Here is a 19761-nt window from a genome sequence, read left to right on the forward strand (position 1 = left end):
AATAATCACTTAGCAGCTAATTTAAAACTACTTCAAATAGTTAAATGCTACCAAAATCAGAAAGTCTAGACAGTGCAGGTAAAACAAGAAGTGCTCAAAATATGAGAAAATGCTGGAAGTTAAAAATGTTTGCAAATTCATTCCACGTCCTGCTGCACTTCAACAGCAGTGATGGTGTGGTAAGATTCAAGACAAATCACAAGAAACACAATCCCTGTTGAATCTTTAAACACAGACAAATATTGTCACTGATTAAAGAGCTGTTTTTAAGTTTAGAGTATGGGTTAATCTAGCAATATTTCTTGCTTCTGACTTTGCCAGTTAAAGGATAGTTATTGCTGAAAAAATACTACTCATTATGCACAAAAATAGATTTGTGAATACTGAAAGAAAGAAGAGGTTTAAAAGAGTAAATTTTCAAGTTGACAAACACTTATCAGTAGCATTCCCAGATTTTATTTTCCATATAAACTTTTGTACAAGTACTACTATAACCACTGGAACTCTCGTATCAAAAATAATTGTGTCTGTACAATGTACGAATCATACGTTAGCACGTGCTTGGCTGAGATTCATTTTGGTTACACAGCTAAACAAAGAGTATTTTGTAAAGCATCTGTGTACTACCTTAACCTGTTACAAGACATTTTCAAACAGGTCTTTCTCCCTGTGTGCAAGGGATCATCAAGGGACAAGGAGAAGGCTGACCATTTTTTCTTCCCGTTCTGTGCAGTAACGTATGACAGCAGCATGCAGGCGACAATGGACTGGACCAAACAGTAAGCCTTATCTCTGTAGCTAAAGCAGTCCACATCGCCTGTCTCCCAGCTTTTTGGAATGACAGATCCTTAGGAATAAATTGCATCTCAATTCAGTTCCCCACTATCCTGATGCAGCAACTGACTATGCTATATCACAGTGTTTTCTAAAATGAAAAATGTTTATCTTGGCTCAAGTAGAATTGAATGAAAATGTATCTGTTACTGTTTCTATCTATGGAAATAGCAAACCAGAATAACTGGTCCAATAAGAGTGTACTTAACTTTGTTAACCTGCCAGGCCACCTGTTGGGAGCGTTATCATTTCACGAGCAAGGCAGCTGAAGCGAGTTGTCAGTGCTACCTCTCTGTTCCTCAGGGCAGTGTCACCTCTGAGGAGCAGGCAAAAGCGTGGGCACAGCAGCCTGTGCCTTCCATTTCCCACCCTTGGACATTTTATTTTCATATAGCTATGAAAAACAAAGCGTAGAAAAACAATAAGCTGTTTACTGTTTAATAGGGGACAACAGATTTTGTATTCAAATCAGTGAAGGGGCACAAGATCTGTTCGCTAAGGTCGGAACGACATTCCAAGGACATCTAACCCCCTCTCCCCAAGAGCCACGAGTCTTACATAAAACTCCTCTGAATCTCCCCGAATTAGAACAAAACCTCTAGCAGAACTCTCTGGGCTTGCACTCGCTTCCATCTTGCACACACATGCGTGGCGCCACTCCTTCAAACAAAGGCGAGAGAAAGGTGCAAATTAATTCCAGCGTGCACCTTCTCTTCCACCGAAGCACCGCAGCAGCAGTTTGGCTGAGCTCGCTGCCAGGTGAAGCACAGCTCCATGAAGTGGTCCAGGCACAGACCTAACAACTTTCAACACAGAGGTCTATTTTTGAAAGCCTTTTATCTACAAAACTGAGGCAGTCTATATTTCTATAGTCTTTGCAGCTGAGGTGGCTGTACATGCCATTCAGTTCATGCAAGGGGGAAAAATGTTTAAAAAATTAGTTTTTAATTAGAACCAGGAATAGGTTTGTGCTTTGCAAGTGTCATTGTCAATACCAGCATGACTAAGGTTATCATTACAAAAAGTGATTGCCGTGGAAAAAATTCCACGTTTTTCAATGCTGAAGAGGTTGGCGGTATTATCTAGAGTTAGAAGAACAGAGATTGGAATAAGCTCTTCATGGCAAGAGTCATCTTTCGTTGTACGCGGCACCATCAGCAGCAAAGTCTTAACCAAAACATGGCATTCCTATTACAACCACAAGCAATGCTGAATGCCAGCAGCAGGAGATCTGCCTAAGTCTGGAAACATCTACAGTTACCCTGGGAATTAATCAGAACTAAATTAATTCTAAACTTGCTAGAAGTTTCTGTCAATTAGGTGTAAGTACAATCCACACAGTATTCAGAACATATATCATGTTATGCCCCGATATGCTAGTTATTTGCATTACTAAGGTAATGTTGCATAGCTCAGAGGCAAACACTCTGCAACCTCAAAGTTACTTCCTTGAAGTTCTTCATTTCCAAAACGGCTCCACACGCTAAATTCAGGGGATTTCTAAAGACAACCTATTTACGCTATGATATCATTTTCTTTGTAAGTAACTGGATCTGTCAAAGGTAGCGATGCACCACAGTCCTGCCTTTGTCACACCATCGGTGACATTTGGCCCTTTACCCCTGTTAGGCGCTCAGCCATGTCCTTGTTTTACTAGCCCTATAGATGCTGCTGCACCTCTGCTAAAACATAAAGACAAATATCAGTATTTCCAAATATGTAACAGTACTATGTTGTGTATTTTTTTTTCTCTTAAAGAATTTTGCCCTTCCTTACTGGAAAAATGTATTTGCATTTCTAAATTAAAACTGAGATGTTATCTTGGAGCCTAAAATGACACTGAAAATCAAATAGATTACAAATTACAAAATTTAAAAAAATTTAAAAATAAATTTTGAAAAGGTGAATTTACCATGATGAATCGCAAAATTTTGGTCATCGAAGCCAGTAGATTTTATGCCTAACTAGGAAAAAAATGCTGTTGACCACACGTGAATTCTTTAAAAAAACATTTGCTCTACTTTCAGTTATCCAGAAAAGCCTTTCAGGCATTAAAGATAGCAACACATACCACTACCACATCAGAAGATTATTTGTGCATGTATTTTTCAGTGCATTTGAAGATAGACTCAACTTTCTAATAACTCCTGTGTTTGTGTTTTTAAATGCTTAAGAGGCACTGTAGTGTATTACTGAAGTATCTTCCAGAAACAGGCTTCAGCGCTTTTCAGCCAGCTAAGCCAAAACGCTTTAATCTCTAAAAGTTCTGATGTGAAACTGATCCTTTTAAAAAATTATTTCGATCAATGAAAGCCTTTGGTGAATCTCAATTTGAACTGAAAAGAACCCTGTTGACCACTGCACACCAGCATTACTTTGTTTACAACACATTACAATAAATATTAGCCTTAATAGGACCACTAGAGAAAGAAGCTGCATCATATTTTCCTAAGTTTAAATTGTCTCAAAACTCTCTTTTCTTTTCCTATTCTACTAACACAAGAACTAATTGTATTCAACTGTAGACCAAAATTTTATCTTTACTCAGGATACTTTTTTAAAGTTCAACTGCTTTTAATAACAAACACTTTCTCTGTAAATAAAATTGTTACTACCATCAGACTGTAGCAATATAGCAGATAGCATTCTGAAAACCCCAAAACTCAGTCTAGCACATAGCCAAAACAGGCACGTAATTTGGAACGTACTCCATTAAAGTGCCCCATCTTCAACCTTTCCTGTGAAAAGAACACATGGCATGGAAGGGGCAGAAAACCATTCCAGATACAACACACACTTCTTTATAATACTGCTATTGCTAAAGCTTCTACAAAAAGCACCAGAAGGTCTCTAAGAGATGAGGAGCCAAGGAGATGGTATATGCTTCCAAAGGAAACACTGCCCTGACATATATGCTGGGGAAATCTGTGTTTCAGGGTATGCCGAGCCTATTCACTCATTTATTTTTATTTTTTCCAAGGGTCCATCCTCTATTCGTCATTACTGTTTCCTGTCAAGTCCCGCATCGTCCCCTAGCTGCTAAAGGCATGCCAGCATCCTGGCTCCCTCTTGGCTATTTCCAATTAGCCCTTTACCCCCAACCGGTGTTAATGCTCCCTACTCCAGACAGGCTGTTCTTCCACCAGCAGTAATCCTGTCTCAGGCACCTTCAACCAGAGACTTGACCCAAAACTACATCTGTCATACTAGCCGTCTTCAGGTCAATAGGAATAACCAGTTTTCTTTTAGACTTTCACAAAAATCTATACGAAGCTTAGCCAAAAAAAAGGAACTGAGATACACGTTCTACAATCTGCAGTATGATATGCTAAAATACATACTGTAATCATTCGAATTCCAAGGATATGGATACTGAGCATATAGATATTTTCCTTATGACGCTGCATAAATAAGCATGAAAAAAGAATCAAAAGATAATTGTTTATAATTAAATGCATATTTTCATATGGTCTGTCATTTCAGAATATGCCTTGATGGACCAGAACTCTTGACTTTACCTGCCAGTCTACAATAAACTAGAGCAACAGTAAAAAGCTGTATGAGTACTGTAGAAATGAAACACACTTGAATCCTATGGGCAACAAACTAGCAGTGCTTACTCATTGGAAAAAAAAACCAAACCAGCCCACACACAAAAAACCAAACCCTCAACTCAATCACGCAGACTGATGGTAGCACCCTTAGATCAGATCTTTCATTAAGGCAAATAATTTAAGGGATAACTATGAAGAATCACATAAGGTCTTTATTCAAGAGCATATTCATTATATTAATGCTCACCTGCCGTGATGTCATCATCAACCAGATCATGCTCTTCTTCCTGAACTTTTGCTTCTGTTCCCAATGAATCTGGGCTTGCACTACCAGTTTGAATGGCTTCCGTGGTTACCCCAGCTGAAAGAAAGAACCAAGCACCCACAAAAGTCAGTGACTTTGGTAGATAGCATCCTTAGATCAGGAATAAAAAAAAAAAGTAATTATCTTTTGGTATTCTGAACCATGCAACGTAACTCTATTAAAAAAAAAAAAGCGGACTGAAGGGACACCCTGCTAAGATTTGCTTCCTCCCAATACACCCTCTACGTCAGCCTGTACTATCAAGAATCTTATTCTATGAAGAGATCGCTGCTTTACTGATTGGAGCATGGGCTTTGCAATCCACAAGGGCATTAAGTCCCCATTAAGAAAAGGGCCACAGCCCTTTGTCAGCACCAACCAAATCTCAACAAGAAGTTAAGTCTCTGAATGACCCTGCCTTGTGGCAGGCAGACAGCACCAGCAATGGCTTGGCACTGCCTGTTCTACCTGCGGCTGCTCCTCCTCCCTTTTCAGACATCTTATGAAATCATTAACCTGTGTTACTTCAGGTCTCAGTAATTTTCATGTAGTAACTTGCTAGTCTTCTCCAAACATGTGAATGTGATTGATAAACTAAAAGAGCACGATATCATAATAAATCACAAGGAGGGGAATCCCTGTCAGCTGTGTACAACAAGGTTTGTGAATCCACGCCTGAAAGCCATTTAACTCTGGGTTGTCTTTAAACCAGTTCGGAATGCTTAACATTCTCATGACTATTCCAGATAATACTCCTTTTTAGTACTGTTTTTAAATACTAAGGATTCACAGCAAAGTAATTACTTATACCTTGTGATAACAGTGATTTTGTCGGACAGCAATTTCTAACCTTATTTTGACATAACCGCTTTATAAAGAAACTAGTACCTTTTAATAACTTTCTGAACATCCTTCCCATTGTGTCAACACATCTAAAAAAACCAGTGACAACAAATACACAGCCAGACTGGAACACACTGCCAAATCAATAGCCTATCACTTCATTAAGCATGCTGGCATGACTGCACAGAGATGGCATGCAATTACAAATTGCACACGAACTCTATTCAGGACACTTTTAAAAATCAGGAATTCACCGTTACGGTGCAGCTGCTGCAGCCCGTAGGCACCTCTCCGTAGGGTCTTCACCAGTATCCACACAGACACCAGGATTCCAGTACCACTTCGTGAAAATACGTTTTGGTCTTCGCCTTCCTGCACCAACTCTTTTCTAACACTACTGATTATTCGTGTACAGCCAACGCAGTCGGCCAGAGTGTTGAGAAGGAGAGGGAAGGTTATTTTTCAAGCACTGCTTTACATTTTGCATTGCAGTCAGTACAAGCAGCTGCTAATTCTCTGCAGGCATGGCAAGCATCTAGCTGTTCGCTAAACATCACTTCTATAGTCTGAAATGCTTTGATTTCTTTCCATGCCCAGAGAAGGGGGAAGGTTTGCATGCCTTTTGAAAGCTGTAGTATGAATGCTCTGACCGATGAGCTTTCATCTCAGAGGGAGCATTTTCTGTGGTTGAACACCCAAGTGGGTAAAAGCCAAGGGTCTAGCAGTCCCTAAACAGTAGGTTTAGGCTGGGCCAAAATTCAAAGTCTTTGATTTATTTAGTTATTACCTCACCTCTTTCCCAAAAACTTTCTAGCCCCAAATTGCTGAAAAGAGGCTGATTTTTCTATATTAGATGTGCTACACCTTTCTAAAGAGCTTAGTGAGACTAGTTATAACGCAACAGAAGGAAATCAGTGCCTTTGCATAAGTCTATTCTAAGTATGGTGTATCAAAAAAAAAATCAGGAGAGTGTTTTACAATTTTATACTATTAAAATAAAAATATAAGTAAAAATCTATTTAATCAGAATGATTAAACATTCCCCAAAAAAACTTGAGTGGATAAAGCCAAAAGGGGAAAAAAAAAAGCCATCATGCATGTATGTCATACAGTAAATTATCTCTCAGTGAAAATCCGGTAAGAAGGAACATGTATTCCTGGACACGAGCGTTTTCTACATAATTCCCCAAAAATGTCTTAGAAACATGTTTTTGAAGTGAAAAGACCATACAGCCTTGAATGTATTCGAAATATGCCAGCTGACATATTAGAAACTATTGGAAAATTAAGTAAGATATACTTGTATTAGAAACTTATGCCATTATTACAATTTACTATTTACTGCAGCATCCGAAAGTCATTATTCATTTAATACATTAAGATGTTGCAGCACAAAATTATTTGCCTTACTTCTTTGTGCTCTTTTAAGTGAAACCTTACACAAGTAAGATCATCAACCACATACATAAATAGCAAAGTCTTTGGGGTCCAATCAAACTATCCTTACTCAATAAAAACTTCCATTTAAATTGACAGAAGTTTTAATTAAGTTTTACTCAATCTGGCTTTAAATAAAACTTTAACAGAAACACAATTCTACCAGAAATACATTCACAAAACTGACAACAGCATATTCGTTATTATAGACTTTTTGTATTTATTTTGCTTTCCAGTGATAGCATGGATTATTACTTGAAGCAGTTTAAGGAGAAACACAATTTATCTATTTAAATTTCTTTAATTCTGTGCTGCCACATTTAAGATTTTCCACTTAAAAAGACACAGTAATTTAATACAAACATTTACCTGAATGAACTGGGTTTTAGCAATATGGGAAGCAAGAGAAGTGTCTATGCTTAATTTCTGGGCAGCAAGCACTGAGAACAGATTTCTGCAGAGACTGAGCAGCACTGCCCGCATCCCGGCAGCCCGTGACAGCCAGCCTGCCTGCCTCGCATTAATTCACTCCACACCGCTCCGATCGATGCTGGGCAGCTCCCAGCCGCCCCACGCGCGCTGCCTGTCTGCCGGCTCCATCCGCATCCCACATGCACACAAAGGCCAGGGCAAGATAACCTTTTGCTTTCCATTAAAGCCATAGGAGCCATTTTTCTATCTGCAGTAACATCACATATTTAAAAAGTATACCTGTCCCTCCAGGGCTTGGCGGGCAGACCCACCACCAAGAACGTCCCACTGCACAGAGCCCCAAACAGATGCCTTCACCATTTGAAGAAAACCTTTATGCTCACCATGGTAAAATAAATAAAAGAAACAAAAACGAAACATAATAATTCAGCAAAGAAATCCCTTTAAAAAGAGAATTTAATTTGCATTTGACACTGAAGACAGCCCTTGCTCTTAAAAATAAGCAGGTAGAAAAAGGCAGTAGCATTTTCCCCTTTTTGAACTCCACCTTGGCAAATGCCCCACGGGCCATGCAGCATTTCAGAAAAAATTGTATGCTGTGCAAATGAGGAGCAGACAAGGCCACGGCAAATGTTTACAGTCACATAACATAATCTTAGTAGATACAAGATGCAGCTTTGAAAGCTTAACTGTTTTCTTCCCTGTGGGAGCCTGAAAAATACCAACACCTGCAACATCTCTCAAAGGTTTAATTCATACTGTCACTTATACATCTATCCCCATTTGATGTGGGGTCAACAAGCTGACATGCCAATTTTGGATTTGAAGGCCCAAATAAAACAAAGATTTATTGTTGCCCCTACAAGGCGCTGTGAAACGAAGCCTAATGCGTCCGAACATCTGAACTGCAAATCGTGCGAAGCAGAAGCCGTGTGGGCAGCTGTGAGCGAGCTGCCGGGAGCAGTGCCAGCACAACGGGCCCAGCTGAGGGGGTCCCCGCCGAGCACGCTGGCCGTGTGCTGGCACAGCCCCAAAACAGAAAGTCAGGTCCCCTTGGCTTTCGCCCTGCTCCTCCACCCCACCGTCTACAGGGGGACAATAATCTCTCTGGTATCAGTTAAAAGATTAGGAGAAGATAACCCTGTGCAAGTTTGCCTGTCTTTCAAGTCTCCTGAACACATTTGATCCAAATGCCGGGAGACAGGCCAGTTGCTTGAGCTGTACGAGCAAGGTCATGTCCCAAAACGGCTATTGGACCTGATCACCAAATATGCACACAGGGAAAAGATTTCATCTCTGTTTGCTAGCACTACACACTTGATTCATTCAAGAGCCAATTAAATGCGTATGACGAAGTATCACATATCAGCAGCAAGCTTCTATTAGCGATTACCACTTGTTTTAATGAAAAGAAACCTGTTAACGTGCAAGAAAAGCACTGTTTCTACATCACGCATATAAGAACTATGGCAGAGGAATAACATAGGCTAGACACAAAAATATGCTGATAACAATTTATGCCCCTATATCTAGGGGCAAAACTGGGAGAAGTGAAGGAATCAAAGCAATATTTCTTTATCTTTCCTATTTCTTCTCCTTACCTTTCTAGCATAAAACTGTACTTTTCAAAAGTCTGTTGCATCCATTTTGGCCATCCTAAATAATTCTTATCCCCTTCAATTCCTCCCCAGACCTTTAAAAAAAACATGTCACTTTTAAATTATGTCTTACAATGTAACTAATATATACACTTTAATCTTTAGCCACAACAGCAACATTTGTAGCTCTTTGTTTTGTTTCTCCTTTCTGATATCCTAATTGTTCTTCCTCTTCAGAGCGTCAGCATCTTTGTGTACATTCCTACAGACAATAAAACTATTAAATGCCTTCTCAGCCTTTTCATTCAGAACCACAGAATTTTTTTTTATATTAACATTGTTGAAAACTAATTCCAATTTGCTAGTGATGACCTGTTTGAAAGGTCTTCACTATCAGCACTGCCTCAATATTGAACATTTACATTCAAGTCATTCATTCAGCCACACTCAGCTGATTTCTCTATTTTATATTTTCTCCCTGCGTTTTAAAACTTTCTTGTTCTGATAGATAAGCACATCCTAAATTAGTGTTAAAACAAATGATATGCTTTGATTTGCTAATGACTAACAGAGGCCAAAATACTGCTGTATACATACTTGAATTGAATGTATACAACATACTGAAGTTTTTTCTTAAACCAGCCGGTCCCAGGCTCTTCCTATAAAAACGCATGCCATGCTTCTGACCTCAGCACAAACATACGCACAAGAGGCAGAACAAAATATTATGCTTCCAACTAACACACATGTAAAACAGAACTGCATGCTCTTCTCTCAAACTTTCAAATGTAATTGTTTAAGAAATGAGGAGTACAAGAAATAGCAAATTATTGAAACTAATACGAATTACTGGTTGTTTTCAAGTATATTAAAAAGAAGTTCCCTGATTGGAAACAGTCAACTGGCTAAAGCAGGCACCACAGAGTGGTCTATATACACTTCACCAACACAATTACATCACTAACCTCACCCCCTAACAAGATCATCCAGTATCACTCCAGAGAAAATAAATTAGTGATCATCAACAGTTGCTATAGCAGCTACTCCTGGAGTAAAGGGCAACTATAGCTGTATTCTACAAACTGAGTATAACTGACCACAGAAGAAGATCAATTAAAAAAATATACCCTAATACACAAAATGGTACAAATACCCATCAGTATGAATCAAGGCTCTTTGACACGGATATACAACATACTTTCACTTATTATTCCCTGCCTGGCTGCACATCTAACAGTGCAACAACATCCCTGTAATAAGGCAAATGCTACATGGCTGAACGCCGTTAATTAACAACAGCTCAGTCTTACCAACACGTTCTCGACATCACTTTCAAGTACTATGTTTCATGTAATTTATGCATTCAATTTAGATTTAATAAGATTATTACACATTTCTCAAAAATCAATTGGTATTTAATAGAGATCTTTCTCTGAATAGAAATGACATTCTTCAGTGGAAAAAGAATCTTATTTTGAGAAAGATGAGCACCTACAAGTTAAAAGCAAACATTCTTATTCATGACAATATAAATTTTTACTGGTTTGTTGTATACAGTAGATGCATCTGGACATTATTCTATAAGGCAAGTTTCTAGATAGATAATTGAATGGAGCATCTCGTGATGCTGATAGATCTTCCAAGAATATTCTATTAGAGTCTGCACAACCTCTGCTTTAGTAACAATGAATAAAATGAAAATAGGTACTTTGGAGAAAAATACAGCGAATTAAATCGTGGTGGGCAGCTATTTAATTTATTTGGAGACTAATCTTTACACAGTATCTTCTTGCAGCAGTTGGTGGCCAATGGCTTTGAACACCCGACCCAGCAAGGCTTGCATCAAATGTGTAAGAGAGACTGATGGATGTATGCTGCACAACCCTGCATTAGCTCCTTTCAGAATCCTTTTATACTCTTGGGATGCCAAAGGATCCCTTTATAACAATTTCTATAATCTAATTATACATTCTTTGAAAAGGAACATCAGTCTTTTACCACCAGTACCTTGTAATTTTATCAGCCCTTTTCATAGCAGGTTTATTCCCTGAAAACGCCAAACTGCAGCCTAACCCCTCAGCAGCAGGGACAGCCTTCGCAAAAGATACTCCAATCCCAATGAGATGTACTGAAGAGTTCGATTTAATTAATTAACATGAGTGACCTTAAGCGATTTTAGGATTGTGAAATTACTTCGAAAATTTCAAGAAGTTTTTCTATGTAATTGGATTATCCCCCCAGAATTTTCCCCTAGATTGGTAGTACTGCTACTAATCTTGTGTACAAAATGCCTTTTATTTCTTTTATCTAGTAACCAAGTTATTGTCAGGTTTAACCTGACATTACTCACGTGATATAACGCTGTCAATGTACTGTGGTAAATAAGGAGCCCACGCATCAATGGTTTCTTTCCGACCTGCCTGCTCGATTCTTCTCAGTTCTGCCAGCAATAAGGCCTGGGCAGCTTCTCTTACCTGTGAAGCCAACAGGAATGTCATACAAACTCAAGTATCAAATACTTACCAGTGTGTTTTCAGCATAATTTAGCAACAACAAAACGCACCAGTGAAAGAAGGAACTTCTACAGAAGTTTTTAGAGCTTTTAGAAGACGCTCATTCTTCCCTACCCCTCGCCAACTTAAACACAGATGCAAAATAACCACGAGTAGGACAAGTCCCAACTATGACTCTCAACAGGACACAGCAAAGACATGCAGCCCCATCAGAAATCCGGGGGATGAATGTCACAACTTAGTCCCCGGCACGAGTGCAGCACATAAACCAAACAGCCCTCCCACCTCCTCCTGGCCCCCCTGGATGTGCCTTTCTCGGCGCAGACAGCAACACCGACCGAGGTCGGCTCCCGTCCCCTGAAGTGAACGGCAAGACGGGTTTCTCACTCCAGGAAATAAGGCTGAGCCTTATGTTTGCGCTGATGCACTGAAAGGCCAACACAATTCTAGTTTTCCAGAACCAATTTGTGATCACTCTTCTCTATAGCATTGCCAAAGTTGGGTCTAAAATTCCAAATGTGCAATGAATAAAGTTTTCTAAATGTCGTGAATGTTGCAATACAAAAGCAAATCGCTTAAAAAATATTTTTCCCCATGAGATTTACTCATTTACTACATATTATAAAAGACTGAACAATGAAAGCAGAGGAAAACATACATAAAAAGGTTTCTCAAAGTTTAACAAAAACAAAAAAGAGCTTTTACACCAACAAATACAAAATACCATCTTGTACTATTTGTCCCCTGTTAATATCACTTTTTCCAGCTAAAGAGTTCATAAATACACACACTATTTTTGGTCTAAAAGATTTAACGCACAAGAGATTTGATCAAGGTAAAATAAAAAATTGTGGACAAACAGAATATAAATACTTTACCCTGACACCTAAGGATATCCAGTAACTGGACTTCTGTTGCTTACAAATTTTAATGACCTTCAAAGTAATTACCCTCTTGGGAAACCATCTCGCAGTATATCCTATCTAGCAAAAGAACAGGCAATCGGGTAGCAAAGAAACCATATTCATTCCCAATTAAGTTACAGGACCACTGAGGACCTACGGCCTACAACCCAGCTCTGTCACTCCTTCCCTACCTGGAAAGCTGCACAGTCAGCAAATTTTTTGCCACAACAGCACAGGTGTAGTGTTAAGGCCCACTAGTCATTTATCAAACAGTTGGGTGACAAACCATTTACTGGCCACTGTATACACGCTCCAAGAAATAAAGCAACTCAGCAGTCTCTTGAAAAATATAGGGTAGTTTTTTTAATCCTAATAAGATTCTTAATGAAATCATGAAAGCTTTTAATCCAATAATTTCTTTTAAAAGATACATACAGAATCCAGAAGGTATAAAAAACAAAAAACATTTACATATATTGAGACACAATCACTTTTTCAACATTCTGACAGGTGAACTGGAACATTAACTTACTGAATCGGAAATAAAAACTGCAGGAATTTGTGTCAGAAAAGGATTATGCATTTTTTTTATATTAAGGGAAAATGTGATCAGTAAAAGACAATATAAAACCCCAAAAACCTAGCAGTACAAAATTACTACTGAAATCACCTCCAAGCATCGATCCTGCCACCTGCGAGCCAGCATCTCCAGAAGAGGAGGTCTGAATTTATCCAGCCCCAAGAGGTCAGGGAGCATTACACAGTGCATAGCAGCGAGTTGGCTCCACCCTGTTAAAACACATCACGACAGGAAGATAAACATAATAAACACTGACACAATTTTGAATTCAAAATGCCATCAAGTAAATTTACATTGGTCACTAGCCTGGTATGTAGGAGGTCTTCAGGAGAAGGTGGGAGAAGAGGGAGAGGGAAAAAAAAAAAAAAGAACCAATTTTGCAGCAGAACAACAGAATTGTTTCTTCTGCCATGGGAACCTGGAGCTCACCCCATCACGGGCTGCACCCCATCTTTACTGATTCCAGCTGACCTCAGGGCAGGCTGTACAGTGCAAGTGCTTTCTATATCAGGCAGGAACGAGCTCTTCCAGGCAGAAGTCATGCCTCCTGAACTACCTGCTCAGGCCTCAAACATGTGCAAGGGTCATATAAGACATCAGCAGGTGACTGCCTCAGATCAGTCCTGATTAAACACAAACATCCCTCTTCCTCCCCAGCCCCTCTCAAAAAGACTTCAGTATATCTAGTCACACGCTTGGATTTTAAACTTGTGCCCTTAAGAATATATTCAATATACATTAAAAAATACAAAAAAGTCTCTAAAAGTATTATGGTCAATTTTTTTCAAAAGCGTAAGCCATGGTTCTGAGTTCAAGATTTAGATGCCCTGTTCGAACCATAATTGCCATTAATTATAACGGTATTTAATGACCTACATGCAAGTGTGATATAATTCAATTACAGAAAACCTAACATATGAATTACCACTAGAAAGATTACATAGAATTTTCTGTCCCATTTTAAAAGGTATGCAAATATGTACAAGCGCATGTTTGTCTATTATCCTTATCTTTCCATCTAAATCTGACTTCAGGTGCCTTCTTACTACAAGCCTGCAATATTGTGTAGCTAAAACCAGTAAAGATAAGCATATCAAGCTCAAACAACGTGGCTTGTAAAAATGCTTGTAAAGTACTCTGCACAAAAGAATTCTTTTAGTATTATGTTCCACATTGACTTGGGAAACTCAAGAAATAATCCAGGTGAGCATATAGATCTATATTTTTAAGTTGTCAGCAATACCGAGCATAAAAATCTAAATATTTTAACTAATAAAGCTCTTCATGGTGCTACAAGAAAAGAAATCATTATGTCAATTTTCCTCAAAGAGAAATGGATTAAAAAGAGGAATTACCAATTTAAGAGAGCGCTGTTTCTACTTGAGATGCATGAAAGCAGGAGTGTATAGCTTAGTAATATGGGCATAAAAATTCCTATTTAAAGCAACTTGCCTACAGGGATACAAGGGGTTTTTGTTCCGTTTGCTTTTTGTGCCAATCTTTCTGGCAGAAAGGCATTCTTCATAATGTTGATAAATATTTATTAGAAAAAAAAAAATCATCCCCAACACAAAACTGGAGTAGTTTAAATAAACCCTAAGTTTTCACAAACACCAAAAGTAATATTTAAGTGACAGGAAACAGATTTTGTTTGTTTCATTTTAAAAGGAGCATTAAACCCACAGCCTTTCAATTTGGGACGTGGGCTACAGCGGGTTGGTGCTCACTCAAGACAGGAGGGAAGACGTGCCCGCAGCTCAGCCCAGCAGCCTTCCCAAGGCTCTAGATGGGGCTGAACCTGCGCACCCCAAAGCGGCACTCGCCCCCGCAGCGGAGGGATGGGATGTGGCACCTGCGTGCAACACACCACACGGGCAATACATCACGTGTGTCGTGGCTCCCCTCCTCCGTACACCACCGAGGGGGTAAAGGCACGTGTATTTTCCCTACTTTAAAAAGGGCTGAGATATTTTGTCAAAAGCCAACAGCAAACCCAAACAAGATCTGAAATATCATCTTTGATACACCAGAGAACTGAATTTACAGATGATCCAAGACACGCAAACTGAATCTGCTCACCCTCTACCAGCATTAATGGCAAGGTATACAAAAAAACCTCATTGCCTCTCTTTTTTTCAAAGAAAAATTCCTATGTAGATCAAATCAAAGTCATGTCGTAACAATGATAAGGGATATTAGTTGAAAGTAAAAGACAAATAGATAGAAAAGTGAGGAAAGAATACCTTCATTGACTAAGAAACAGGTATGTAAAGTAGGAGCAGTGTCAGAGCCAGAGTGACCAGCTTCAGTGCTAGAAGAAACAGCAGGAGCAACTTGCAGAGGAAAGAAGAAGAAATAAAGAGAAAAAAAAGGAAAGTGAGGATAGCAGCTTCTGAAAAACAGATTAGTATCACTGAAGAATGAAAAACAAAACTGGAGGAAACTGATAATATTAAACTCAAAAAAACTTCTAGGTTTTACAAGAAGTGCAATGCAAGTGAGAGGAAGACATGCAACTGCAGAGAAATATAGATACACTAACAGAAACTTGCATGTTTTGAAAACACAAAAGTACTTGTAAATAAAGCGAGTACAAATGTGTCTTTAGATCGCAAGATTTGGTTTGACTGCACAGTTGACTAGGAATTCTAAAAACAGGAGTTTCGCTGCTTCTTCTTGTGTTTCTCCCATATTTAGAAAGATTTGGAATTTGCACTACTCATTAAAACCCCCTAGAAATAACCCCTTTTAAACCTGGGCTGTCCCATCTGTCACTCTAAAATGGCACAGAATGTATTACTGATGGTTAGTTTTAATATAGGTTCATTTAAAATATGTGTCTCCATTCAAACAATTTTAAGCCTATACCAAAGAAAGGACTAAAAATCTAAAGCAAAAGCATACAAATGGTACAGCGTAAGACCACAGGCAAGCAACTACAGAAGAGCACAGTTCAAGTATGTTATGCAAAACAGCATCCGTGACATTTATTTTGTCAACCTTATCATTTCTTGGTGCAAATGTAGTTTAAAGGCAGTTCTAAACATTATACTACCACTAATGCTTCATGACTTAATATTATCACATGAAAAGATGCGCAGACCTTATGGCATACACACGCTACAACCCGAGGTCAATGTGGAGATTTAGAGGTCACTGTCTGACACTTCCTTCCTATAGAGAAATTACCATATGTCATGCACAAGCATCTTCAAATTAATCCCCCTCTTTTATTCCGTTGCAGAATAACAATGGGTTCAAGCTCCTGAACCGATTTGGCATTGTCTTCTGAATGGTCTGTTTGCTTTTCATGCAGTGAACTTCTTTTGTCACTGTGGGACATCTGCATCAGAACTCCTTTTTCCATACCTTCCGCACAAATGCACCACCATGGCACGTGTACAGTGACAGGATGACTAACATAAATCACTTCATAACAGCAAAACCTAGTTTCAGTAGATGTGTAATAAAAGCTATTTATTTTATGAAAAAGATTGTTTGCAAAAACACAAACCCAATCCCTACTGAAACTACAGTCTTACTCTGAAGTTTCTTTTTTGCCTCGTTTTGTTGTAGTTATTCGGGCTCTTCCAATGTCAGTAATTACAACCATCACTGTAATGGAAGCAGCTGGCCCAGCAGCACAGAGCTGTGCTCCTCTCAGGACAAATACAGGTCAAATTGATGGAGATCAAGCATGTCATAAAATGCATTAATTGTATCTCTAACTGATCTTTAAGAATAATAGCACTAGAAATTAATCAGTAGCCAGATACTGCAAGTAGTGCACAATGGGATGTAAAGGTAAGACACCAAGGGAACGTGCAATCTAAGAGCACAACTTCAAAACAATCCCACGTTCCCCCAAGAGCAAGCTAGACATGCTACTAGACACAGAAAAACACGACCATTTAGGAACAGGAATATTTGTCCATATTTTTGACAGCACACAGAATTTCATTTTTATCATTTGTTTCTCATAAAGTTATAAATATTTCCACTGGGTAACCAAAGTATGCCTGTCCCCAAAATTAGCAAAGCTGTTTCAAAGAAAAATTACATAGTTGTCATTCAGGAAAGAAAAATCATAATGAAACTGTATCTTCAAAACCAAAACACAGACATAGACCCTCTCTGTGAGGAATATGGTTTTTTTCTCGCATTGAATTTGCCATATAGACACCATCTCTGAGAAATCCTGACCTTTCAAATAATTATCTTTCAAAGAGGAAAAGTAAATGGTTGTAAAAAAAACCCAAAACCAAAACAAAACTCAAAACAAATAACCTCCCCAAAAACCAAACCAAAAAAGCCCCACAAGTTGAGACAAGAGTCCTGTTTGGTTTTGGGTGGGTTTTTTTGTTTGTTTTTGTTTTATTTATTTATTTATTTCTGATTTTTGTTATTGACTGCTACTTCACTATTTCTGTAGCACCCTTGATCATGAAAAAAGCTTGACACATACCGCTCCTGAAACTGATTTTTCCCTTTCCAAAGACCACAGTAAAATAATATTTATATTTAGGAAAAGAATACACACACACAAATGTTGCTGATGGGCAAGTTTCCTCCTCAGATATAAACATCCCCCTTCTTTGCATGCGAGTGAAGAAAATCACACAGTTGATGTGTAAGTTACCTGTTACTAGCTCTCTAATACAAGAGCAGTTCCACAGTTTAAAGATATTTTAAAAGATGTATGTGTAGCTTTAATGTAAGCCTTTAAAGACTGTACCCTGTGGTAAAGACCACAACGACAAAGTATTTGAATTCTGCAAAATGCAATTGTTTTACATAGTGCAAGTTTCTCTGTATTCATGTAGCTTGAAGAGTTTTAACAGTTAACAGGCAGAAGTTAAAAATAAAAGATAATTGCCATTTTCAAAGGAAATTTTAAATAAGTCCTGAAGGATATCTGCTTTACAGATTAGTTAAAAAGAAAAAAAATAACCAAACGCATTATGGAAAAAACAGAAAAACCTTTCTTCTTCTGCCCTACACTATATGGATGCAGCTAGACTGACATCCACAAAAATCCCGAAGAACTGTAAGAAGAGCAATGATGTGCATACCCTTCCTCTTTATCACACAGCAAAACACGTAGGGCGAAGGCTACAGACACACGTTCCCCTCAAGCCCTAAACAACCTTCAGCTGGTCCCACGCAGGGTTTGTTATCCCCAGGGGCAAATGCTGGCCCTGAGGCACCCTCCACTGACCTGTGCTGCCCTCGCCCCCCGCCAGCCCACCCCAGCTGCCTCCCCACAAGTCGCCCCACACGCTGCCCAACACCTCCCTTGCTCCTCAGTTTTGAGCTCAAGTCAGAATTGGCCACGTCATGGTGGTGTACCCTCACTTTATTTTTGGCATTAAGAGGAGTAGCTCACTTGCCCCATCAGACAGCAGCTCTAATTTAAAGAGCGAGCAGGAAGGCACCTCTTCCTCCTCTCTCTCTCCAGTCCCAGCAGGACTGTTCCTGCGTGCTCCCACTGCCCCAAGGAATATAATCACAGAATCATTTAGGTTAGAAAGGACCTTTAAGATCACCAAGTCCAACCATAAACCTAGCATGGCCAAGCCCACCACTAAACCATGTCCCTAAGCACCACACCTACACCTCTCTCAAATCCCTCCAGGGATGGTGACCCCACCACTTCCCTGGGCAGCCTGTTCCAGCGCCTGACAACCCTTTGGGTGAAGAAATTCTTCCTAATACCCAATCTAAACCTCCCCTGGAGCAACTTCAGGCCATTTCCTCTTGCCCTATCACTTGTTACTTGGGAGAAGAGACCGACCCCCACTTGGCTACACCCTCCTTTCAGGTCGTTGTAGAGAGCGATCAGGTCTCCCCACAGCCTCCTCTTCTCCAAGCTAAACACCCCCAGCTCCCTCAGCCGCTCCCCATCAGACTTGTGCTCCAGACCCTTCACCACATTCATTGCCCTTCTCTGGACATGCTCTAGGAAGAGCTTTAGGAAGCTCTAGTCCCCACTCTGCTCCAGTAGAAAATTCACGTCTAATCTTGTGTACGTCCTTCTTTTACATTACACGTTGTTCTACTTCCTGCACTTAACCATTATGCTCACAAAAAGAAAGATACAATGCAGACTACTAAAGGATCCTTCAGTATCATCCACTGCCATCTTTCATAATCGCAAGTGATGAAAATAGCAGCAGTGGTAGAAGTAGTGTTAAAATGAAATAATTTCTTCCTCCTTCATAAAAAGGAGAGGAAATGTATACATACTACTTAGGTGTTTACCTATATTGTTTAGTTTATAACACACACAAACATTTCTGTATTAGTCTGTATAGCCCTTGGTTACAGACTTTAAACCTCTTACTATCACCTCAACACCAGAATGCTTGGGAGCACTTAAAATATGCAACAATTCCTTGTCAGGGAATGACTTCATGACAGTATCAGCATCTTATATGGATTCTTAAAACAGTCTTCATTAAAATTTTTATCTAGAATATACTACTTTTTCCTCCCATGTAGAAGCTAGCAATATTTTTATCACTTGATAGTAAGGTGGTAACTTCAGTGTCAAGAGTTGAAATGACATATCAAATTGTTCCAAAGTAAGTGGTTTTTACCTTGCTTAATCTGTCCTTGGGCTGCATGACTTGAAATTGAAGGGGGTGCCTTCACTTTTGACATCTCAGGAGTGCCTGGCCTAGGGGGCCTAAACACAAAATACACATGAAGGGAGAGAAGGAGGATAGGGGAAGGGGTGGCGGGGAAGAGAGATTATTTGC

The 19761-nt window shown here is 39.2% G+C and overlaps 1 protein-coding gene across 1 annotated transcript in view; it reads right to left on the reverse strand.

The window, feature by feature from the left end:
- The window catches only part of WDR7 (WD repeat domain 7), a gene marked incomplete at both ends in the record, with an annotated part of 88587 nt that overhangs the window by 56587 nt on the left and 12239 nt on the right, over positions 1-19761 (reverse strand). The window contains 5 exons of the mRNA XM_009697956.1: positions 4636-4749; positions 11353-11476; positions 13091-13209; positions 15244-15333; positions 19600-19688. Of these exons, the coding sequence (XP_009696258.1) occupies positions 4636-4749; positions 11353-11476; positions 13091-13209; positions 15244-15333; positions 19600-19688 (536 nt within the window). The remainder of the gene's footprint in view (positions 1-4635; positions 4750-11352; positions 11477-13090; positions 13210-15243; positions 15334-19599; positions 19689-19761) is intronic.

This window comes from Cariama cristata, unplaced genomic scaffold (genome assembly GCF_000690535.1).
Source record: "Cariama cristata isolate BGI_N322 unplaced genomic scaffold, ASM69053v1 scaffold28483, whole genome shotgun sequence".
NCBI classification, from domain to species: Eukaryota; Metazoa; Chordata; class Aves; order Cariamiformes; family Cariamidae; genus Cariama; species Cariama cristata.